Source organism: Acipenser ruthenus, chromosome 4 (genome assembly GCF_902713425.1).
Source record: "Acipenser ruthenus chromosome 4, fAciRut3.2 maternal haplotype, whole genome shotgun sequence".
Taxonomy (NCBI): domain Eukaryota; kingdom Metazoa; phylum Chordata; class Actinopteri; order Acipenseriformes; family Acipenseridae; genus Acipenser; species Acipenser ruthenus.
Window position 1 is genome coordinate 39,611,337 of NC_081192.1, and position 26,244 is coordinate 39,637,580.

The 26,244-nt window shown below is 38.5% G+C and overlaps 2 protein-coding genes across 2 annotated transcripts; both read right to left on the minus strand.

Annotated features, from left to right (window-relative positions):
* Positions 1 to 276: 276 nt before the first annotated feature.
* Positions 277 to 18,008, minus strand: LOC131736877 (TBC1 domain family member 2A-like). Its single transcript, XM_059022367.1, has 12 exons — positions 17,120 to 18,008; positions 16,058 to 16,157; positions 15,314 to 15,573; positions 14,577 to 14,851; positions 11,703 to 12,092; positions 10,118 to 10,225; positions 7,663 to 7,835; positions 5,097 to 5,594; positions 3,927 to 4,050; positions 3,217 to 3,402; positions 2,738 to 2,859; positions 277 to 1,474 (listed from the first exon to the last, which is right to left on the minus strand). The coding sequence occupies exons 3-12, from the start codon at positions 15,318 to 15,320 to the stop codon at positions 1,240 to 1,242; spliced, it is 2,118 nt and encodes a 705-aa protein (XP_058878350.1). The 5' UTR covers positions 15,321 to 15,573; positions 16,058 to 16,157; positions 17,120 to 18,008; the 3' UTR covers positions 277 to 1,239.
* Positions 18,009 to 23,420: 5,412 nt separating this feature from the next.
* On the minus strand, positions 23,421 to 24,318 carry LOC131736876 (TBC1 domain family member 2A-like). Its single transcript, XM_059022365.1, has one exon. The coding sequence runs from the start codon at positions 23,933 to 23,935 to the stop codon at positions 23,432 to 23,434; it is 504 nt and encodes a 167-aa protein (XP_058878348.1). The 5' UTR covers positions 23,936 to 24,318; the 3' UTR covers positions 23,421 to 23,431.
* Positions 24,319 to 26,244: the final 1,926 nt, after the last annotated feature.

Genomic DNA, 26,244 nt, shown 5'->3' on the forward strand with positions numbered 1-26,244 from the left:
CACACATATACACACACACAGTATATATAGCACTGTATTCATCCTATTTTTTCCTTTTCAAGCTCAAGTAAAAAACGTTTGTGTTTTTGCTTTCGTCACTTAGTTTAGGTTTATCAGAGGTACATGAATTAAAACTGTACCTCTAAACCTAAGTGAACTCATGCAAATCATGAAGGATTGCCATACAATTTAACATAATTAAACAAAGCAACGTCTTCCACTTAACTTAGCAATAACTGAACTATGCAATTTACAGGAATATAAACAAACAACCAATGCATAAAAAATAAGTTTATTTCAGAGATAGTCTCGTTTAGAAAATCTGGAACCTGGTTGCCGGTCTGAAAAGTAACTGGAATCTCTGTACTTGTTCAGATTAGCCTGGCCTAAATTAATCACATTTCAAGACATTAATTTTCAAGATCTCCAATGAGTTTTTGTTTTCTTGGGAAACTACAAAATAATTTACTGAACTGATCTGAGTGGAATGGAACTGCTGATTGAAGAAATTCAGAGACTGACAGATGATAATTATAGTAAAAGGCTGTTTTATGAGATAAGAAACAGGTTTATCCTTTGTGCCAATTGTGCTGCACTGTGTGTTGGTTTTGTGATGTGGAAGCCGAGGGCTTAGGACCACCATACTCCTTTCATGTGTGACTTAAACTGGATTTGAAGTCAAGCATTCAGAGATAATAATAATAATAATTTCTTTCTTAGCAGACGCCCTTATCCAGGGCGACTTACAAGATATCACATTATTTTTACATACAATTACCCATTTATACAGTTGGATTTTTACTGGAGCAATCTAGGTAAAGTACCTTGCTCAAGGGTACAGCAGCAGTGTCCCCACCGGGGATTGAACCCATGACCCTCCGGTCAAGAGTCCGGAGCCCTAACCACTACTCCACACTGCTGAGATGTAGTGTGTGTGTATTACCAACACACCTATTTCCATTAATATTCTGCATTTTGACAGGTTTGGTAAACTTAATTTGTTGACTCTAAAACAAGTATGTCGGTACATTACGCGCGCCATTACAAAATAAGAGCCGAACTGTACATGTAAAAATGTAAGTCTGACATACCTATATAGTCAACAACAGACAAAGGATAACAGTTAGATGTATGTGTGACATACACAATATGTAAGCCCCACTATATTCCACAGCAGGGAATAATAAGGCAAACAAATTAGTTTAAATAGTATCAGTGATGTGTAATTTTTCAATAACGTCAGGACGTGTGATGCAAGCTAACTGCAGTCTGTATTACTTCTTCATCTTCGTTGACAGCAGTGTCCAGGTCCTTGTCTTTGCACTCCACTTGTTGTTCTTTCACAAACTCCTCCTGTATCCTCTCCAGCTCCAGCAGCTCGGCTGTCAGCCTCTCCATGTGAAACTCTCGTCTGTTCTTCAGCAGCTTCATAGGGAAGGGGTTCATATCATTAAACACTATGGTCATTAGTTTCCTAAAGACAGAAGATAAAGAGAAAACAAAATGCCACTGATGAAACAACTGCAAAGTTAAAGGACCTGGGAACTCTGCATTTTTCCCCCTTTCAAAAAATACACAAATAAATAAATAAACAATAACGTATGGGCCTGCCAAAAGTAAAGTCATAAAAAGACAAAAAGACAAACACACACTTGAGAAACAATGCACAGTTCTAACAGGAACAAAAAATGTAAGTCTGACATACAAAGTTGTTGCTTGCTAATTTTATAACATAATTGTTTAGAGATTGAACCCATTAACTTCTACAGTGTATCAATCTTCAGGTGGTCCAAATCAGTCAATGGCCCCCTGTCTCTGCACAGCCAGCACTGCCTGGATTCTTGTCTAATACTGAAGCATGAATGGCTGCATCTAAATGAATGTGTTTGTATTTCAGGTTTAGTGGCTGGGCATAGGAGAAACATGGTGATTGAATCAATAATTCCAATGAAAAGGCTTTGAGAACTAAATGGAAACATATTTTTGCTGCTTTACAGTCATTGTGAGAAAGCTCTGCCAAATTATTATCATATAATCCCAGTTATTTCACTGAAAATCAAGAGAAAGCAGACTGATTGATCCAGTTCCGTGCTACAGTATAACAGAAAGGAAATGTTTTCAGTAAATAAAAGGCAACAGAACCTTGGAATTATTCATCCTTAGGATAACTTATTTTTACTACTAAGACCTAATGGCAAGAAAATTCTGTTTTTAATAGGATCTTAAACGGCTGGTTTCACAAACTACAATTAGCACTAATTTTGGACTACCTTACCTAAGATAACAATAGGTAGTCCAGGATTAGTGCTAATCAGGGCCTGTGAAACCAGCCAATTGACCTACCAGTTAAATTGTTCAACACTTTAATAATCTGCTTGCAAACTGTTCATTAAACAGCTATACATACAGTACATCTGTTTTCTACGCTGCAAAGAGGACATTATGTGGGTCTGTGAGGTGGGGGCTCCATTACCTGTAGGAAGTGAATGGTAAAGAAGGACTTACGGTTTCATAGTGGATGCATGGTAAAGCTCAGTAAACTGCAAAATCACTGTTCACATTTACCATCATCAAAATGGTACAAGACAGTTTACTGAAATCGCTAACTTTACTAGTGGTTAAAAGCATGGCCACTGGAGTGAGTGAGATGAGTGTGAACTGTTTATACAGTCTGTGATTGACAGCAACTGGTCTGATGCGTCTGCTGTACATTATCATCATCCTCATTCTGCCTCACCTGCCATCAGAGATCGTTTTGGTGAAAAAACGGAGGTATTGGTAGATTTCCAGATTGTCGTGAATTTTTAGAATGTCCTCTTCATTGTACTTAAAGAGGGCCAGTGCATAGCGAAATATCACCTGGAAACAGAAAGAAGGAAATACTGTTCAGGTTAAAAAAGAAGGATACTTTCACTCATCAAGTCGTCACTGGACTGAGCCCTTTTATAATTAATTATATTTTACTTATTTCCATGTTTTTCATTTTTACTCTCTATAACTCTCTAAAATGTCATTACTATAATTTAAAATAATTGGATAAGCTGTTACAATGTAAGTGTGACATACTGTGCACATGTTTGCAAGTTAAGACAATTTTTCTCAACAATTTGTGCTGAAAAATGTATTAAGCACGTTTCAACACAGTTGGGTAAGCGTGGGTGGTGTGGGTGGTGTTGGTGGTGGTGGGGTGGGTATTAAACACAGCCGGCGCTGTACCTTTGTGCCCTCATAGAGGAAAGCATCCCACGCTCTGAGCAGGATGTCGCTGACCAGACTTTCCACGAAGACCACCAGGAACCAGTTGAAGGTGATGAGGGAATGATCGATGCTGTGCTCCTTGAAGTGGGCCATCAGGCGAGGCATCTTCTCAGCAAGAAAGTCACGGAACACCCTCTGATCAGCCTGCAAGGAACAAAGAGCTCTGCTTAGAGCAGCAGGAGTTGCTCAGCTGTTAGAACAAATAGGGACTATGACTGCCTGAATTAGCACATCCACAGTACTTACTGGTGAAGCAGAGGGGATAGCATTAAAACTCAGCTATAGGCCGACGAGCAGTGTCACAAATATTTTAACATTTTCTTAGTAATAACGGAGAGACATGGACAAATTAGCCAATTTCCATAACAAGTGCCTTTGGAAAATAGGCAAAAACTGGTCAAACAAAATCTCAAATAAAGACCTCCACGAGAAGACCAAATCATCACAGATACAAAAAGAAGAAGACTGAGGTGTATAGGCCACGTACTCAGGATGGAACAAACCCATATCCAGAAGGTAGCTCTACAATGGATACCACAAGGGGAAAGAAAATGAGGCAGAGAAAGTTGCCTAAGATCGAGAGGTGGCAAGGGCTTGTTGCGTCCTTGTGTCCCTGGAGGGAAGAAGAGGGTTCGCTGATTTGAAATCAGTTGTTGTACATACTGTACCTGAGAGGCAGTGAGGGTTTTGCTGTAGTAGTCTTGTGGCATTATGATTTCAACAACAGCCACCAGACACCAGAAGGCATCCTCTTTACCCTTCAGAACTAAAAGTGCAATAGCTGCCAACCTGCAAGAGGAAACACACACACCACATGACTCCACTGGAAGTGTGCTGCTAATATTCAGAAGAAAAGGGGGACACATAGGTGTGCCAAGCCACATTTTTACACATTTTAGGCCCTATTTTGAAATAAATTCAGAGGAATTTGATGTATGAAACTAGCAAGAAATTATGTAAATTATACACTTATTTGTATTTATTATTATTTTATTTCTTAGCAGACACCCTTATCCAGGGTGACTTACAGTCGTTGACAAAAATACATTTCAAGAATCAGTATAAGTATTGATACGATTACGATTCAATAACGGAACAGATAACAGTGTCAGTGATAGTTACATCAGGATATAATTAAATACAAAATACTACAGATTAAATGACACTCGACAGATTACAGTACTCTAAAGTACAGGGTTAAATGCAGTAAAATAGGGAGCAGATAAGAGCAAGTAAAGTGCATTTAAGGAAGAGTGATAAGTGTCCAGATGGAAAAGAGGAGTTTCTACAGGTGCTGTCTGAAGAGGTGAGTCTTGAGGAGGCGCCGGAATTATTTTTAATCTGCCTGAATATGGCCACTCGTGCTTTCCACCACAGTTGTCTTTACAGTTGTGTAGAATATTAAAGAACATATCTGGGCCAGTATATTTGTGATTCCAAAAAAAGATATATTGTACAGGGGAGGGATGAGTAGCTAAGAATACACAACACAGTTAACAACCACTAGGTGTCATAATTACTCAAATCAATAAATAAACACTGTTTGCATGTGTATTCTTATTGCTATTTATAATACAACAACACATTGCTCTAGTATAGTGTCCTGGCATAGCTACCTCCAACGAAGTGCTCTAAAATGTTAAACACCAGTAATGCTGCCATTACCTGTGGCACTGCTTACCGGTAATAGGCATTATTCTCTGTTTTAGAAAAGGATAAGTTATGCTAGTCCACGTCCAAGAAGTACAAGAAAGTGTTTTGTCTTTTTTGGCAACACCTTTTACTACTTAATGAGCGAATGGCATTAAGAACTTTCAATACAAAAGGTACAGTATCGGTTGAGGCCCTGGCAGTAGCCGATGGTGGGGTTTTGCCAGGAGAAGGCTAGCAGAATGCGCTGCAGCTTTTGGACTGCGTCGGAGGTGGGCGAGGAGAAGTGCTTATTGCTGGTGAGGGTGCGGTGCAGGTCCAGCCTGATCTGCCGCGAGGCCAGGTGCTCCGACACCTCGCAGTGCTTCCTCAGCTCCTGGTAGCGATTGGGATTCCACTTCCTAGAGACCTGCGTCCGTGTCCTCACGATCCAGCGCCACACCTGCTCCCGGTACTCCACAGGGATCCCACACCGGATCAGGCCCTTCAGCTCTGGGGAGGGAGCCAGCTGGTCCAAGGGACGGCTGGCCAGGTAGTTAGCCCACCTTGTCCGCAAAGGCTTGTCCACCATCTCATTGTTGCGCAGGTTGTTGGAAAGGATCTCCAGGGCCTGGATTTTGGCCAGGAGCTTCACGTCCTCTACTTCATAATCAGGAATGGTCTTGAATCCATAGTCGTCATACTCACTGGGAAGGAACACAAAATTAAACAAGGATGCTGGTAACATGCAGTATTCACATATTCCCTAAATTATCATACAACATTGTACAGTAGGTGCATGGCTCCAGGTTTTTGTGATTTAGTTATGTGTAATGAACCTCTATGTTAAGTTGTACTGTTATATTTCTAATCAGTCCCCTCTGCCAGCGTATTCCTCCCCATCGCTGCAGGAGAGCATGGAGTTAGTTAGTTGAGTTGGAACAGTTGGCGGAGAGAGACAAAGGGAGAGAAGGGAGTGGGCTGAAGTTTGACGGTTAGGAGGAGGTAAATGTGTTTGGAAGCCAGTACAAGAACCAGGAAAGGGTTATGTGTAAATGGTATATGTGCCTGAAACTAACCTGCCTAGGGTTATACATAAGGCCCTGTGTAAATCGAGATTTCACGAACTGCGCAGAAATTGCGAACTTAGCCCAATACCGTGATTTTTTTCAATATTCTTATAATTATTATTTGTATTTCATACGATGGAGGTAAGCTATTCTGTATGTCCTGCAATGTTACTGCAAATCATCTCTTGACAGGCATTTAGATTCAAGTATTCACTGAAAGAGAAAGGCGGAAATCCAAGAAGCCAAAAACGTGAACTTCCATGTTCCAAAAGTCCACTGAAAACCGTGAAGCACGAAACACATTAAATTTTGACCTGACAGGGATGTTTGTTTGCGCAAATATCCCTCTTGAAAAACTGGACAACCAAAAGTTATGTAATTTCTTCATACTGAGTGTAGCAAATGGTGGAGTGATTCCTTCATCAGCCCAGCTGAGACGTGAATACTTACCTAAAGTTGCCGACTATCACAAGCAGGAGATTATGGAATTAGTAAAACAGTCTGGTTGCTTGTCAATGGTCACCGACGCGTCGACTGATGCCCAATAGCAATATATGTTTCACATTGTATTTGTTTTGCAGGGCCTAAATGGTGAACATGCATCTGACATAGAACTGAAAGCTGTCCTTGCAGATACACTTTACCCTCAGGCTGTTAATGACAACACCGTTTCACAAGCTATTGTAAAGTGCTTGAATAACTTTGACGTTGATTTTGAAGATGTCAGTGCATTTATCAATCTATTTGCTGTATAAAAAAATAATAATAATCTGTACACATAATTTATAAAATAGTTCTGTGCACAATCTGCAAAATAAGACACTTTACCCGTGATACTGCCTTGAACTTCTTTTTGGGCATATATACACCTTCACTGCCTAACATCAACCCTTATATATGGTCCTGGAATTGCAGTGTTTATTGACGCACATTGCTCTTTATGTGGTTGGTTAGGGAGCAGTTCAATGTCAATCCAATCTTTGACCTTTCTTTTTGCCTGCTAAGGTGTGCAGTGGTATTGTGATGTGGATTACTATACAGTTAACAGCAAGCTCATTTCAGCTGCTTGCATCAATCGCTCGAACAGCAGAACAAACATTTTCTGTTCAATTTACAATCAATACTATTCAATCTGAGTTCCTGTGCAGTTGTTAAGACTACAGTAAACTCTACGAAAGGAGTTTCTATAATATTGATAAAAACAAACTGAGAAAATAATCATGAAAAATAGGAAATGCATATAATTTGCACTTCTGTTCTAAACAGACCATGCAACAAAACAAAAAGAGTTTTTCTTTTGTTTTAAAGAAGTGACATAAACAAAATATATATTTTTCTCAATTATTAAATTATCACATTAAAAGAGCAGGGCACATGACATAGAAAATCATAGACAGCAAAGCCCAGAAACTACTGTAAGTTCCAGCTCTTTTTTGGCTTTTCATTTGCGCACCTATTAGATCACAATTGCAACAAACCAACATTAACATTTTGATCCTTTGCTTGTTTTGGTATTTCAGTTCGGGATATGAGGGTATTGTATGAAAATGGAACTGGTGTAGCTTGCAATCACATCATCAGTTTAGCAATAGAATTGCATTTTAAATATTTGAATATACTTAGTAACAAAAAAACAAGAAAGTAACCGGGGGGAAAAAAGTTTTCGCTGTGAAATCCCGGTATGGAAATGTCAGTACTGTCTTACCTGACAGGGTTGAGTTTAAAGCCATCCTTCTTGTCTCCCTGCAGTGAGTCCTCAATGAGCCTTTTCACCATCTCCTGCTGACTGCTGTCCAGCCCTTTGCTCTCCTGCAGCCTGCGCAGCACGACCAGGTACTTGCTCTCAATCTGGCAGTTTTTGGCCTCCACGTAGGCACACTGCAACACAAAAGAGAGGTTTAGGGTTAGGATTAAAACAAAACACAGCAGCTGGTGAAAGCAGTAACCCTCCCACAACCTCCCACTCATTTCCAAGACAGGGCAGTCCAAAGGCAGAGGGTTTCTACACCCTGTTACTTTTTAACTGGGTTGAACTTGTTTATTAAAATGTAAAAATGAACCTAGTACATTTCCAAATAACTAATTTTACAGTTCTGATGGAGCCATTCCAATTATAATCTTGCTTCTGCTCCTTAAATTAATTTTATTTAAAAATCCTCTTCGCTGCAGTGTTCACTTGTTCCCTTGTGCTGCTTATATTAATTACAAGACTGCTATTTTCTACAGTGCAATATGTGTGTCACCCGAGTGCTTATGGACACTGTGGCTGTGAAGGGTCATTTCTTTGAAAGTTAAACTGTTGTGTACAATACATGTTTTTTTCCGATTACGATTCGGAAATCAAAGCGTTTATGTTTTTGGCAATTTTAGCAGTTTTAGCATAGCCTGCAACTGAAATTATATTTATTTATTTATTTTTACAATTTTTGCTATTTGGTTCTTCTTTAAACCAGAGTCACCCTGGTATCAAATGTGATACCTATTAATTCAAGTGCTCCCAGAAATCCTGAAACAACTCTACTGTAGTACAATAGTTTTTCATGTCACAAAAATGGTCTGATCCTAAATATATCTAAAATAATTTAAAACCATTGCCAATCAGACCAGATAGATAAAACATCTAATTTGCTGCAATCATACCAGCCAGTAGCTGTTTCATTGCACAGTGCACTCAGGGGATATCACTATATGGAGCCATGACACAGGCACTAGGACAGATCAAGCACCGATACAGAAACAGCTACAACTTGACCCACCCCAAAGAACACATTGGGGTCAACAAGATTAAACATTAATTTGCAAAATTAAATAATTTGTATTTAGAATTCACTACATATCTTTCCAATTTGCTTTCTGCATCTAGAGAAGACCTAGATTTGGAGATGAAAGGGAAACATCCCAGTCAGTCTGATCTGTTCATTCTGGGAGACTGGAGCTGGCTCAGTTGCTAACTTCTCTGTGGTTTTAATTAGTAATGCATGAACACACCCGAGGTTGCTGACCAGGCTAACAGCCAGCCAGTCAGAACTACTATGACAGTCAACTAAGAAGAAGAAACAAGGAGTGAAACCTAGCAGGAGTACAAAGAATTATAAAAATAAGGGAAGTACAGTATAAAATGAAAAAAGAAAAACCACAAATTACTAAAGAGAAACATAACAGAGGAAGTATCTCTGCAAAAAAATCAAATAATTGACCAAAAATACTGACTGCCTATGTCTTTATTTATGCAGATACTAGACTACAATAACAAGGTAAGAAGGTATGTGGAGGAGTGGTTAGGGCTCTGGACTCTTGACCCGAGGGTCGTGGGTTCAATCCCAGCTGGGGGACACTGCTGCTGTACCCTTGAGCAAGGTACTTTACCTCGATTGCTCCAGTAAAAACCCAACTGTATAAATGGGTAATTGTATGTAAAAATAATGTGATATCTTGTAACAATTGTAAGTCACCCTAGATAAGGGTGTCTGCTAAGAAATAAATAATAATAAAAGTATATTAATAAACATGGCAAAACCCAGGTAAATTATTATAAATGCATTGTATAACCATGGGAAAAGCATGGGTAAAACTGCAGAAATACTGTGGTTAAACAGGAGGCCAAAGGAATGCTTTAAACTTTTAAAAAGTTACCAGGATGTGAAAATGATACAAAGTGAATCTAAAGTTGTTGTTTTTTTTTTATTTTGTTTTGTTTTTTTGCGTTAGACTGTGTAAGAATAGTGCCCAGTAGGTCACCAGCTTGCGTCACTACATTAGAACCACTTGCAATCCATGTGTCACTAAGCAGTTTGCTTTATCATAATGTACCAGCATGTTAGTTGTTCTTTAATTTACTTTGGCTTCTTAGTGCAGACAGAGATGTCTCTAGGCGAAATCACAGATCTCATTGTGGTTTTGTGGTTAAAGCTATAAGAAAAAAGAAATAAACGAAACTCATTACTATTACTATTAATCTGGGGCCTAGGCTATAAAAGCTGAAAATAAGATGTTTAGTATTAAATAAAGTCACTTATATATTAGCCTGACACAGTGACGATACTGCATTAAAGACTTGTAGGTAAGGATAATATATATATTAATATATTTGAACATATATGTTTTTTCACAATGGTTAAATGGGTACAGATCTGTCACACAGCAAGCTGTAAAGCACATACCTTCATCAGGAGGCCCTTCTCTTCTGAACTGTTCCTCCACAGCTTAGTAAGCTGGTAGATTTCACAGTTGAGGAACTTGTTTTGGATCTTGTGCGCCTCAATATCGTCCTAGTAAACACAGTAAACTAATGAAATCAGAACACAATCTGTGGTTGTACTTAAAACATTTCTACTGTGAGCTCTACTTATTAAGAGCACAGGTTTGACCTAGTCCTGACTGATCACTGCTTTTCTTTGCTTTCATAATTGTACTCATTTGTACCCTATAAAACACTGTTTGAAAATCGCTGGGATACGTAAAAAAAAAAGTGTGGCTAACTAATGTCAATTAATACACTGTACAAAAACAATATACTTGTTTTGTTCTAATAACAAAGAAATAGAAGAAAAAAATAGTTGGCCAACTGATCACGTGTCTGGAATTATTATTTGACTTTATATTTAAGTTTTGCTAATAAGCAGATAACTGGTCTCCTAACTTATCAGAGAGCAGTGTACCCCCTCATGCCTAGTAGCCTGGGGTTACACAGGGATCTTTTTTTTATATATATACAGTATGTTTATGTTATTATAATAATTTTTGCTGTTCATTGTAACATCACATCAACACTGTGCAAGCCTGACCTATAGAGTACAAAATCACAGTAACGTGATACAAAGTACAGTCGAACCTGTCGTATCTGATCCTGCAAGATATGACACCATCATTACCCAATGGACCTGTGCCATGTGTGACTTACATATGCTGCTACCAACTGAATGGTACTGATGGAAACTGACCAATGCACATTTTATTATGGGTCTAAAACAGTAAATTCAGCTCTTAGCAGGTCAGAATTTGTACACACTGTCACTTCACATAACTGCCCAGTTTAACCATAGTAAATAAAAGAAAAGTAAAGGATTCATAAAATTACTGTACTGTTAAAAAGCGTGCATCCTTGTTGTTGTTTATGTCTCAGGTTAACACACACACACAATGTAAAAAAACCTGTCAGATTACTTTGGCATACACTGAGAAAGCACGTTAAGAACTGTTTGGAATGCTGTTTTGTAAACTGAGAAATACTGTACTTCAGTGCTTGTGCAGTCATTTTCACAGATTTTTTTGTATAGAATACATGCTGTGTCGTACTTTGGTGTTTTAGGCACACTGATGTACCTGACGTTGTTCATTTATAATGCCCCGACGTTAATAAAGAAACTACAATATACTAAAACGACTTCCTCTGAGATACAATATTAGTATATATTCGCTGGACCCCTGGACCGGTTCTACTATAAATGAATCATTCTTAGACTGGAGTGGCAAACAGTAATTGTGTGTCTGCTCCAATGCTAATAAAATCTAGTTAAGATGTCATGTTTGTAATGCTTATTGGATGCAGAGAAGGTGTAGAATACCGTATGTGACACCCCAGCAGTGAAAACATGGATCAGTTACTTTACTGCTTTTTCACATCATGCAGGATTACATGGTGGTCAAACAAAACCAAAAAAAAGAGTGTGGTTTTATTCGTGTTTCTTGAAACAAGAGTTGACGTACTTCCCATGGCTGTAATGTAAAAGTAACTTTTAAAATAACCTTGAGGTTCTCAATCTTCTCCTGCAGCCTGCAGAAGGTCTCTGTGCCCATGGAATTGGCTACGGTACGCTGGGGGTCAGCCATGCAGGCGGCCACCTGCTCGGAGAGCTTGAGGATGACTTCCTGCTTGGCGTTGTTCTTCTCCATCATGAGCTGCACGTGCTGCTGCAGCTCATTCACTTGGCAGTCCTGCATGGCCAGCCGCTGCTCCAGCTCCTCCTTGTCTTTGAGCAGGGCCTCCAGGCGGCCGTCCAGGTCCGCGATACACCTCTCTTTGTGCCGCACCAGTTCCAGCCGCTCCTGCTCCCCTGCTGCAGACAGGAACTGTTTGCTGGTCCTCTTCTCCTGCTGTGCTGCCTCCAGGGCCTTGTGAAGGAGTCGCACCAGCTCCTGATTTCAAAACAAAAACACTATGGTCATTTAATCTTAAAGGTGAAGCTTCTTGAGCTGTGTTGGAGGTCCCGTAAATAAATTATACTGTAGGTGGTCCCTGAATAATGCACCTGTACTTTCTTTGTAATCTGAACCAGGTGGGATCAGACCTGTTCAGATTAGTGATTTGTTTGGAGTACTGATAATAAACTGTACCATACTAAAAATGCCTGGTATAGTATTTGTTTTAGGTTTTTGATTCTTGCATTTCCTGAAAAATCTGTAATATCCCTTTGAATAAAAAAATACTGTTTTACTTATCATATAAGAACAGCTGTTAACATAATGCATTTAATTACAATTATGGCTAAAGGTAAATTCAAATAGTCTACTGTACAATGCAATTTTCCCTAAAAAACAGCCTGTTGCAGTATTTATTAGTAGTGCATATGAGAAAAGGCTCTGAAGCTCTGCCCTATATTATACGTCAGTGGCCTTAAAACCAATTATCAGACATTATTATTATTACTATTTTGTTTATTTTGCAGACACCTTTATCCAAGGCGACTTACAGAGACTAGCGTGTGTGAACTATACATCAGCTGCAGAGTCACTTACAACAACGTCCACAAGGAGGTTAAGTGACTTGCTCAGGGTCACACAGTGACTCAGTGGCTGAACTGGAATCTGAGCCGCGGACCTCCTGATTACAAGCCCTTTTCTTTAACCACTGGACCACACAGCCTACTATTTCAATAACAATGTCCTTTTTTTAACCAATTATAAAAGCTGAATTCAGTGAAGTGTTTTTAGAAAAGACCAGCAAAATGACTGAAAATTCTGCACACTGCCTGCTGGTGGTCATTTTTCAAACCATTCAGGAGATCAGCTTAACTTGTGTTTTTAACAGGCTCAAAAAAGACCTTGTTTTTGCAGCTCTGTTCTTTGTACTCTGAAAGAAGAAAACAATGATAATGCAATAATAGTACCAAACACTGGAAATACTGTCCCAGTATTACAATAATAATGACCAATGGTGTCTTGTAAAGTGGTTTCATAAGGTCCAGGATAACCGTGTCTTTAATCAAGACACAAAAACTAATGATAAAATAAGTCAAAATGCACATGCACAATAAATTCTGTGCACAAAGAAAGATTGTGTCTGTTGGTCTAATTTTAGATCAAATATACAATTAGCTACAAACTCTTGCATGTTGCAGATCAGGTGCATTTGATCACTGCGTTAAAAGTCGTATGGGTTACTAACAGGAAACAAGAAGGCGGCGATGCAAGATTAAAGTTTATGTTTGGGAAGCAATAAAATATGCTTATTGAAGCTCATAAAAATGTAAAAGGAAGTTTTGTGACCACAGGCAAAAATGTAAGCTGTCTTTTTATCATCATAAGATAGGAGTCATGAGCGAAAACCCAGAACTGCATTCAGGAGCTCTATTGTGACTGTTTAGATCTAGCCCTGCAGAAACAGTCCCTGCACAGGGCACAAAATTACCCTTGACTTCCTGACTCACCCTGCACACCATGCACTCATGCCTTTACCAGCTGAGCCTCTCGGGGGCCCCAGAGATTTTGTATTTTAATACATTTGTACTGTATGTGTTGATGACAAAATAATAAAAAAAAATTCTACATTGTAACCTTTATGGATTCATAGGAACAGTAGTACAGCACAAGAGTTTCACTTACAGACAATGAAGCAACAACAGACTCTCTTCACTGTTTCAGAAGTGCCCTTCAACCCTATTTTACATACACAGCTACTATAGAACATCATACCACCATGTTTATAACAATTTGGATTATCAGCAATACAGTTCTCACACTTTTAAAAAGCTCTCCTGTTAGGTAATGCATGAGTTATTCTGCTAAATGCGTTTGCCTTCACACCCAGTGACACCTTAGCCAAAGAGGAAAGAAAATGCACAGTAAAGCAACCAATTTGTGGTCAGCATGCAGGTTTCTGACTTGCATAGAAAAAGAGTTAAGACATCACACAGTCAATACAGTAGATCAGTACTTTAATCAGTTTAGGCAAAATTATTGCTGGTCTTGGATTTGAGTTTGTATTACTTTGTGTAACTGCTTGACTAAATCCACTGTTTCTGTCTTATGTTCGTTCATACCATGCTTACTATAGATACAACATCATATTTAAATACTATCATACAACTTTATAAAGGTTTACCACTGTGTTTTTGCACAGTATTTTTTACAGTTTTCCCATGCTTTCCCTGTGATTAGACTGTTATTTTCCCACAGTTTACCCTGGCTTTCCATGTTTATTAATATGCTTTACCATACCTAGCTGGTCTTTACAATGCTGACCTATGCTGTACCACTATGCTTTATGATTTTACTATGGGAAACATTTATAAGGTTCAATCATTCATTGTACAAGTGCCTCACAAGACATATTATTTAATAACTCAGTTATCAGTTGTTATGTGCTTAAATATACTTCAGACACCCAAACCAAACATATACCTTTTGTGACTTGAGCTCCTCAGTGAGCGTGAACACCTCGTGCTGGAGTCTGGATAGTTTGTCCACGGGGCTCCCCTCCTTTCCTGACACCTTCTCCCCAGAAGGCTGAAGAGAACTGGTCATTTTCTTCTCCCTCTTGTTCATGCTGCTTGATGGAGAACTCTTTCCTCCAGTCTTTGCTTCCTGCGCAGACTCGTTTGTAACTGAAGAAACTGAAGGAGCTGAAAGGACTGTAGGTGCTGGGGGTGTCAGAGGTACAGGCGGTGCTGGAGGTGCTAGGAAAGAGAGCAAGCAAAGAAAGCATTTGAAATGCATGAATATTTTATATATATATATTTTTTCTTAAACTTGCTGGTTCTTTATTTTATTCTGGAGCCACCTACCTGACAATATACCCTTCATAATCATTAAACAAAAAAAGAAAATAATGATTATTTCTGGAATTCAAATTTGTTATACATACAAAAATCATCATAGAACTCATAGTACCAATGTTAATTCTAGGGTGCCTAGCCAAAACTACAATTTGCTGCAAAAGAAAATAGTTGTTAAAAAGAGCTGTTGTTTTCAATGAAAGGTGAAATTGTGAGCTATTTAGTGAGTTTTCTAGAAATTTCTTAAAAAAAGGCTTTATTGACGCTCATTCTTTATCTTATTAACAAGCTTTACTCCTGCATGGTTCACCTTTTAGGAACAGGAAACCTCTGCACATTTATAACAGCAGAAAGAGTTCTTACCCTGCATGAGAAGAATGTAATAGTTTCAGAGCCACTGTGGTGGTCCCCGCATTGAACTGATCCAGACATGAACTAAGCAGAGACACAGACTTTGCAGTGCAGTTTCCTGTCAACTGAAGGATGCACCCGTTTCCCCCAGTATCTGTGTCACAGGATCCTCACAGGGACAGTCTTCAGACTGCTGAATCTTGTCAAAGTTGAACACACTCCGTCTCAGCTCCTGAGCTGGCTTGTTTCCACAGATATTGAGGACTGTGTTCCTGTAAGGGCAAGGCAGAGGAAACACAAACTGACTTCTGAAGGCAAAGTACAGAGAAAACGAAACTAAATGCATAGAAACAAAACACACACACACACACACACAAACTAAAGTAGTACACAACAAATAACAAAATCCAAAGCTCAACTGGTTGCTTCTCTTGCTTACAGGCAGCTGCCTGGATAGGGCTGACTAGTTTACATAACAGGTTTGAATAACTTCTGTAAATTTTCAAATACAAAATGACCTTAGGATAAAAGCACATGTTGCTTCCCACTAGTGAAAACTTTGCTGTTATTAAATAGAAGCCAAGGAATATATTTTGGTTACAAAATATTAGGTGCTAGCAAATCATGAGCAACTGACATTGCCCTAGCCATTGCTGTGATTTTGGTACTTACACTGTACGTAAGAGAGCCATTTAATTCAGTGTGTTTTCCCATTAAGAGGCACATAAAAAACAAGGTATGCAGGTAGTGTCTTACTGTATCTCTGTGATGGGGTGCTTGTCTGGCAGACAGGCTGCGGCGTCTCCGACTAGGCCCTTGGGGGTCTTTACTGCTGGGAGGAAGTCCTCTGTCCTTCCTGAAAAAGAGCACAAGCATCTCAACTGCCCATCCCTTCAAACAAAGTACACATTTCATACATATTCATTTATCATGTGGAAATGCCATTCTAATGTACTGCAATACATTTGTACTTACTTGCTGGACTTCATGGAGTAAATATAATTAAATGATTAGATATACAAATGTATTATTTGGTTCCATTCTCCGTATTTCCAAAAGCTGTAGATATATGTATGTTTTAGTGAAATGAAAATTTCCTTCCCTGCACCTTTTGCTTGGGAAAGTTTCTGGCAACATTAGAGAGTCTCACTCACAACAGCTGTCAGAAACGGTGTTTGCGGGCTGTGTTGTTTAAGCTGCTGTCTTAAGAAAGTACAGGTTAAAAGTATATGTCATTCTTATACCAGAAGACAAGAGTCAGCTGTAAATACTGGGTCTATTTTATTATACATACGGAGGTGCATAAACATCTTGCCAGCTTTAAACCTGTATACAGTACCTAGTCTAAAACAGCACCAGATCTAAAATAGTGCAAGTCCTTTTGTTATTTTGAGTTCTTTCCACCACACAGCACCAACATTCTCCTGTATGATCATCATTTTTGATTGTTTGAATTCATTAAGATATCTGACACCAGACACAATAAACAAAGTCCTGGTACTTTTGTTACCTCACCTAATTAAAGCATTGCATTTCTTGCTTCACATTACACCTCATGAAAATATCTTAGATATAATTACAATAAAGCGCAAAACATGAAAAAATATGTGGTGGTTACAAGAGTATAGCAACACTTTGTAAGCGTTTAGAATAAATAATTTAAATTGGGTTATTCCGGTTCAGCTCTTTTGTTTTGCATGCACACAACACCTACCCTGGAACCCTTTTCTCCATCAGATCACAAACTGAAGAACCCCACCCCACACACAATTTGGTCAACTTGAGCTAGAATTAAAACTGGGCTGTCAGTGAGCTTACCTTCCCAAGGTGCAGAAGGCAGCTGGCAGAGCTGTGTGGAGGTAGTGGAGGGCTCTGCAGGTATTTTCACCAGGCTGGTATTGTGCTGCCACCGTTTTATTTGCAGCTGCTGCAACCAATACAGCATGGCTTGGCTGTTTAATGCCTGTAAAACAAAAACAAAACAAACTAGATGGTAACTTTACAAGTTGTGGGGCTTGCTTTATTGGGAAAGTGGACAAAGTAGCTGATTTGTGTCAAAAGTCACATTGTTTATTAATTGTCTCATGCTTAGAATGTGCTAGAATTTGAAATTTCTCAAAGTTCTATGACAGTTAATTCAACAGTGGGATGTAGCCTACTGAAAGAAGTTGATGCGGTTACTAAAACAGCTGTACCTCTTGATTGGTAGACGCCATTCCTGTTTTGATTTCATATTTGAATAGCTGAGAAGTAGAGGAAGATTTCATTTGCTCTAAGTAGTTGTCTAACTTGTTGGGAAAGTGGTCAAAATGGCAGTTTATAAAAAGTTAGAGAAAAATTTAGTTGGTGCGGTTACTAAAACAGGTGGACCTCTTGATTGGTAAAAGTTATTTATGTTTTGATTTCAAATTTGAATAGCAGAGAAGTAGAGAAAGATGTCATACCCTCTAACTTTTTGTCTTACTTGTTGGGAAAGTGGTCAAAGTAGCTGATTTGTGTCAAAAGTTACATCGTTTACAGTAAATAGAATGTTGGAAGTCTGGGAGTTTTTAAACAATGGGGAGCTTTAGAATGTTGAAAAAAGTCCCATTAAAGTGAATGAAGATAGACAAAAAAAGGATAAAAAGCTTAATAGTTTAAAAAGTATAAAAGATATCAAAAAGTTGTATACAAGCACACTATTCCAGACCGGTCTACACGTTTTAAAGTTTGAACGGTGTTTCTATCATAAACGGTGTAAGAGGAGTAGCGTGCCAAAGAATAAGAAGAAGAAGAAGTACGTTGAAGATTTAAAGTGGGGACTCTTGCTTCGCAAGCCCCACTAATAAAAATGGTTGGTAATTGTGACAGAGAATGAATGAATCCTCGTCAACAATCTCCCTCTCAATCTCTGAGGGCGCTGTATAACCAGAACAGAGTGCCCCAGAATGGATGTTTTTGCAGTTCATTCCAGGGTCAGTCGGAAGCCGGACATTCAGGAAGGGGGTGGGGCCACGATACCTGAAGTCAGCGCCTTAATGCGGTAGGTGATGTGTCAGTCACGGATTGGAGGAGACGTGATTGGCCGCGCCACCGAAAGAGGGCATGACGGAGGGTTTTAAGGGGAAGTGGCCCCAGTGATCTGTTCCTTAGTTTTGATGGTTAAACTATAAGGACCGTATGCACAGGAGAATTAAAAGTACTGTGAGTGTTTTGTGTTTTGTTTGTTTGTCAGCTAACTGTCATTGTTTGTTTGGCTAGACGGCTAACACGAACCGGGAGCTGTCGCTGCACGCCAGCACCAAACCCCGGACTACACTGATCTACTGTTACCTCTGTGTTTGTCTTTCACCATTCACTTGCACTAGAGCACCCACTGTCAGGAGACATGTCTGTGTCTGTGTATTGTGTGTTTAAAAAGTGTTTTTATTATTTCGGGACTGTAACCCTCCTTTTGCATGGCGCAATACACATTGATGTGTAGAGCCCATGCTTATTATTTAAAGTGTTGTTGGCACGCAACCCAGCTGAAAATAAAGAGCTGTTAATTGTGAACTGTCTTGTGTGTGTTTGTTCTGGAGCACTGCATCATCACTACACCTGCACACTGCAAACCATTCCTTCACAGTAATCCATTTTTATCATTGCAAAAATTTTAGATGTAGGGAAAACTGCTTGGGGGATGCTATTGTGTATTATCAAAGCAGCATCTGAAAAGGATTCCCTTTGTTATACTGACAACCTTTTTACAGCAAACACTTACAGAGCTGCTATTTTATAGCTTTATAAGAAAAAATAAAATAAAATACAATGATAGCCTTGCTCTGTTCGCTTAACTCAAACTATAAAGGAAGGCTGTGGATTTTAAAGTGGTCACAATGCAGTCAAATACCAAATTCAATATACTTTGAAGTTTAATATTTTACCTTCAACTTACTAAACCCTCAATACACCACACACTAAGTTTTTGTCTTTTCTTTGGATACATTCCTCCCCCACATTATCATACAACAATCAGCCTTTTCTTGCACAACAGGCTGGATGATGCTCATGTAAGATTACAAGTGAAAAGTTAACAAGAACCCCTTCTTTCATAGCCAATGAACAATTTATAACTTGTTAGCTGGACAGTTTATTCTGAGTTCAGGCCATGGGAAGAATGGTGTGGAGTACTGCAACGTAACTTATAAGTGACTATATAATGGGATATTAGAACGGAACATACATTATATATAAAATTGCTACTGCTTCAAATTAATTCAACAATCTCCTTCATAATTGATCAAGCTTATCCGTAGATCATTATTACGCACAGTGTTAAGCATGTTAGCTGCAAGCTGTTAGATTGTTAATATACATTTTAAAGACTGAGAACAACAAAGCTAGAACAGTTGTAACGAAATTGGCCTAATAAAGTTCGGGCGCCAGGAAAGTATATATAAACTTCCCAATAAAACACAACTCGTTACTCGGACCTTGTAGCAAAACCAAGTTTCTACCTACGCGACCCTACAATATAAAAATTGCAACTGACTCTTGAGAACTTAAGCATAGGGTTTTAAATAAACACCCATTAACATTTATTCCATAACCAGTACTGTCACTCATTTTCGTTTTACACCACACAACACACATTTAAGAGCATTCTTCCTTGACACCTTTAGTACTCAATTAGTTCCCAATCACTGAAACCATATCTATTATAGAAATAATGACCGGGAGGCTATAACAAAGTCAAGCAAAGTAAGAAAGGACGTGACATAGATCTAAACAGTCATTTTCCCAAAAGAGAAACGAAGGGAACTTCCATAATATTGATTAAGTCCCGCTACAGTTGTCAGCCGTCCTCCTCAAATACACGTGCAGGACAACTCCATAACAATCCAGTAGGCAACAAAAAAAAAAAAAAAAAACTCCAGGTTTCAGTCTCGCCAATAATAGAGCAATATGCAGAAAACTCCAGGTTTATCCGGCTAGTAATACAGCAGTATAAAAACTCCAGGTTTCAGTCTCGCCAATAATAGAGCAATATGCAGAAAACTCCAGGTTTATCCGGCTAGTAATACAGCAGTATAAAAACTTCAGGTTTCAGTCTCGTTAATTTAAATCAATATGGATTGTTCTCCACGCATTAAATAACCATTGGTGTATTCAAAATTGCAAACCGTGTCGGCGTCTTCACTGGTCCTGCACGTTTCAAATCACTCGCCACTTTATTCCTCAATCGTTGACTTGACATCATTCCTGTCCCAACGAGTTTCCCCATACACAAAACATCCGTGGTGTCAAAGCTATATTTCATATATTAATTAACGGTAAGCTTAGACACCAAAAAAAACAAAACAAAACAAAAAAACTATTACAACTTATTTCCATACTGCGTTCTCTCTCTCTCTCTCTCTCTCTCTCTCTCTCTCTCTCTCTCTCTCTCTCTCTCTCTCTCTCTCTCTCTCTCTCTCTCTCTCTCCGTCAACTATTACATCACTTCCTACAATCACACTCTCTCTTCCTATACCTGACGTCTTTATACAATTTTAAAATGATTGACATCCAAAGAGGCTAGTGCTGAATTCAATACGGCACACAGTAATGCTTATTTTTGTGTTCACAACCAAGAGCATTTGACAAGAGCATTTGACAAGAGCGTTTGACAAGAGCATTTGATGAAATGTATGCCAGTAGATACAGGGAATACATTTCTATACCAGTTCAGGATGAATGTATTTATTTTAGGTAAAGCATAACATGAGACCATACAATGGCTAATTTAATGTATTCGTATGCGTGTATAAATTACATTTATATACAGACGTGCTCAAATTTGTTGGTACCCCTCCACAAAAAACGAAGAATGCACAATTTTCTCTGAAATAACTTGAAACTGACAAAAGTAATTGGCATCCATCATTGTTTATTCCATATTTAATAGAAATCAGACTTTGCTTTTGATTATTTATTCAACATAATATTGTAAATAATAAAACAAATGAAAATGGCATGGACAGAAATGATGGGACCACTAACCTAATATTTTGTTGCACAACCTTTAGAGGCAATCACTGCAATCAAACGTTTTCTGTAGCTCTCAATGAGACTTCTGCACCTGTTAACAGGTAGTCTGGCCCACTCTTCTTGAGCAAACTGCTCCAGCTGTCTCAGGTTTGATGGGTGCCTTCTCCAGACTGCGAGTTTCAGCTCTTTCCATAGATGTTCGATAGGATTCAGATCAGGACTCATAGAAGACCACTTCAGAATAGTCCAATGTTTTGTTCTTATCCATTCTTGGGTGCTTTTAGCTTTGTGTTTTGGGTCATTATCCTGTTGGAGGACCCATGACCTGCGACTGAGACAGAGCTTTCTGACACTGGGCAGTACGTTTCGCTCCAGAATGCCTTGATAGTCTTGAGATTTCATTGTGCCCTGCACAGATTCAAGGCACCCTGTGCCAGGCGCAGCAAAGCAGCCCCAAAACATAACCGAGCCTCCTCCATGTTTCACTGTAGGTACAGTGTTATTTTCTTTGAAAGCTTCATTTTTTCGTCTGTGAACATAGAGCTGATGTGACTTGCCAAAAAGCTCCAATTTTAACTCATCTGTCCAAAGGACATTCTCCCAGAAGGATTGTGGCTTGTCAATATGCATTTTAGCAAATTCCAGTCTGGCTTTTTTATGTTTTTCTTTCAAAAGTGGAGTCCTCCTGGGTGTTCTTCCATGGAGCCCACTTTCGCTCAAAAAGCGACGGATGGTGCGATCACAAACTGACGTACCTTCACCTTGGAGTTCAGCTTGTATCTCTTTGGCAGTTATCCTTGGTTCTTTTTCTACCATTCGCACTATCCTTCTGTTCAATCTGTGGTCGATTTTCCTCTTGTGGCCGCGCCCAGGGAGGTTGGCTACAGTTCCATGGACCTTAAACTTCTTAATAATATTTGCAACTGTTGTCACAGGAACATCAAGCTGCTTGGAGATGGTCTTGTAGCCTTTACCTTTACCATGCTTGTCTATTATTTTCTTTCTGAATCTCCTCCGGCAACTCTCTCCTTTGCTTTCTCTTGTCCATGTTCAGTGTGGTGCACACAATGATACCAAACAGCACAGTGACTACTTTTCTCCATTTAAATAGGCTGAATGACTGATTACAAGATTGGAGACATGTGTGATACTAATTAAGAAACTAATTAGTTTGAAATATCACTATAATCCAATTATTTATTATCTTTTCTAGGGGTACCAACAAATGTGTCCAGGCCATTTTAGAATATCTTTGTAGAATAAGCAATAATTCATCTCTTTTCACAGCTTCTTTGCTTTATTCTATGACATACCAAAGGCATGCAAGTATACATGATAAAATAGCTTTTACTTTTATCACTTTCCAGGAGGAATGAAGCATTATTTCAAAGAGCTGTAAGGGTACCAACAAATTTGAGCACGTCTGTATATATATATATATATATATATATATATATATATATATATATATATATATATATATAAAACTTTCAGGTTCCCAGTGCTCAAAAGCTAATTTTACACCCTGCACCAAATGACAGACATTCAAACCCCTATTGCATTGCAGTTCCCTCATTGCAGGTTTTAAAATTAGCCTGATTAGCCACAGTGTATAAGTAACAGGTTCCGATGTGTCATATTAAACTCAAAGTAAAACCAGGAATGGATCAAACTGCTATGCAATGGAAGTCTTATTTCCATCCCTGGAACACAGAGGTATGGTAAAGAACATTAATAAACCATGGTAAACTACAGTAAATGCATTGTAGAACCATGGGAAAAAACGCTAAATTCCTGCGTTAAATTTACTGTGGTTAAATTTATAAGGGAACCCTTGGTATTGCACAAGGGCACTTTCTTAAAATGATACATCGTTTTTTAAGGTTATTTGAAAAAAAATGACAGTAAGTGGAAGTCCAAACTGATTAGTGTATCCTCAACCAAAGCGGTTGTATCTAACAAAATAACTTAATTAAGACATCAGTATAGGCACAAACAGTGGTTTTTTTTGTTAATGAAAATACATGTTTGCTGTAACTTGTGTTTGTTTCAACTCAGAACTGCACCTGTGTGTTCTACTCAACGAATGGAAGTGCAAGATGTATATGATTAAATTTTATTGGCTGGCTTGTTACTGCTTCACGTACCTTCACAGATTAGGGGATTTCCTATTGCTTTAATTTTAAAAAGACATACCTTCAGCACAACAACCCGTCCTGGGATTTGAATTTGAAAGGTCTCTTCCTGAGCTTGAGCCGGGTAGCCAAAGGTAGCGTTAGCCAGGTCAATGCTTCCCAAGGGATTGACATCCTGTGACGTTCTGTAGTAGTACAGCTGGCACTTCTTCTCTTCGAAAATAAACCAGCGGGCTTTCCAGGCCTTCAAGGGCCCCCCCAGTTTGTTCAGGTACCCACACAGTTTTGTGGAGGAGGGTTCCATCTTAGTTTTCATGACTGGCTTCTCTTGGGCATTGCTCTGGTCCATGTGTGTGGAATCACCCTCGTTCTCCTTGGTGCTTTCCACTTCCTCTCTTGCACTGGCAGTGAGGTCATGATGATTGTCTGGGCTTGTCAGATTGGGATCAGCTGCAGGCATGGGTTTTCCGACTTGACAGTCCTGCTCCATCTTAACAGTCCTCACCATGTGTCCTCACCCGATTTCAAAGAAAAGATGTTAACTGGTTTGTCTTTGGCTATTGAAAAGAGGTGTAGTATGGTATAATCAATTTTCATTCCCTTTATTAGCTTTTCCCTGCCCCTTGTCAGTTAGTTAAACTTTCACAAACACCAGCTTCAGCGAGGGACGAATTTGTAAATAAAATGTTACATCCTTACAGTCCCATGTGAGTAACATTTAGTACAAAAAAAGAAGCTATCAGCTATGAAGGTCTGAAGAAGAGGTACTAGTTTCCCTATGCTCTCTGTGGTGATTGCAGTGTCCCTTATTCAGGATTATGTTCTATGAAAAATAAAATCTAAACTTCACACAACTTTAAATTATTGCAACTTTTTTAAAACACATTTTAATACAGGATTCTATTGTTAATGAGCACATTTGCTGTAAATGCTTTTTTTAAAAATATTGTATAACATACAGGCACTGTAGTAAATACTACTGGCAATTACACCTCCTTGAAAGTATGCTATAGTAAATTCTGAAAATTTCTATAACCACTTTGAAGTATGCATTATTCAAGGAGGTTATAGTAGACTACAGTACTAAGTATGGCCACTATAGTTTACTGCTGTATAATAAAAATGCATTTACAGCAAATTACCACTTTAAAGTATAGTGTTTACAGCAAAATACTGGAGTAAAATGCTGCAGTAGCACAGTTCATTTTATTAAATAAATAAACCAAATCTTAAATCAGCAATAGACAATTGGAGTGTTCTGATGTAGTTAAGACTGAAGGTGGCCTCCATAAGGAAAAAACACCAGAGCCCAATGACAAGGAACAAAGCGTATTAATGTGTAGCAGGCTACTGTCGTGTTTTCAAAAAAAGGGTTTAAAGCTGCCTGACAATGTGAACTGTACGCATTGGATACTTCATCATAAACGCCCTTGCCCTAATAATTTACTGGAGTAGGCTTTCATCCAGCTATTATTAGACTCCTTCAGAAAATAAATTTGGGATCTAAAACTGAAATATTGTGAAAACAATTGGCATTTCCTAGACTTATTTGGTAAACTGACCGTGGTTAGACGTATCAGAGTTGGGAATAATGTTTTAGTTTCACTAATTACAAGACACAGTACAGTTCCACTTGTGCAATTACGATACATACTCCTAACAAGAACACACACCCTTCACGTACAGTAATACAAAACAGCTCACGTCTTAACCACGATCATTCTTCATTGCAAGTACACATTTACTATCAACTGCAGCTTCAATATATTCCACTTTCGTTTTTTTCTTCAGTAAACAACCTCTGAATCCCGTAACTTGAGAGAGCACTTATAAATGAATAACACTTCTCTTGGTTCTTACCTCATTCACTTACAGAAACGACTTCATTGTCGTAATACTAGAAGCTTCGTGTTGTCGTAATACTAGAAACTTCGTATGAACTTTGTGCTCCTCAATGTTTCACAACGACAGTTTAAACTTGTTCCCCGTACTATGGTGACAGTTTAGGTCAATGGACTTGTTTTAACTCCTCTTTGACGATGGTTTTGTATATGCATTTCCTTTGGGTGGGTTATTTAAAGGGTCTTCCTTATTACAAACCTGTTTCTTTGTTCCTTGCTGATAGTGTTTTGGGAATTGTAGCAATGTCACGTCTTCCGTGCTTGCGTAATCCCAGACACCACTGACCTTTGTGGCAAACAATTACAACAGTGAGCAGTTACCTTGGGATTACACACCAGGTTGAGACGCAATGATTGGACTAATGTATCCACAGGCGACCCAAGACTCACCGTTTCAACGGTTTCAGTAGTGCTCAACAGAAAAGAATGCATACAGAAAAATATTGTATACTGGCCATGGGCTTTGGTTTTGCCCAGAGCCGTAACTAAGCATTTAGCTAACGGGGCATGCAAATATATATATATATATATATATATATATATATATATATATATATATATATATATATATATATATATATATATATATATATAATTATTATTATTATTGTTATTTTTTATTTATTTATTTATTTATTTTTTGGATGTTAGGAGTTAGGATGGTATTTACTCGCGCATAGTTTTGAATGTTATGTCCGAATCTCTCCTTTAACATGTCTGAAGGGGACACTGTATTACTTAAAACGTGAATTAACGTCTTCAAACGTGTTAACAGTGAGCAGTTACCCTGGGACTACACATCCTAACTCCTAACATCCAAAATAAAAAAGAAAAAAAGAAAAAAAAACAATAATGATAATAATTATATATATATATATATATATATATATATATATATATATATATATATATATAT

Excerpts from the sequence above, each read along its gene's own strand:
- LOC131736877 (XM_059022367.1), bottom strand. Across the intron at positions 10,226-11,702 it reads AGAAGATTGAGAACCTCAAG|GACGATATTGAGGCGCACAA; the intron begins GTTATTTTAAAA and ends TGTGTTTACTAG. Across the intron at positions 3,403-3,926 it reads AAACCCTCACTGCCTCTCAG|GCTGATCAGAGGGTGTTCCG; the intron begins GTACAGTATGTA and ends TGTTCCTTGCAG.
- LOC131736876 (XM_059022365.1), bottom strand. The coding sequence starts at position 23,935 with ATGGTGAGGACTGTTAAGATGGAGCAGGACTGTCAAGTCGGAAAACCC.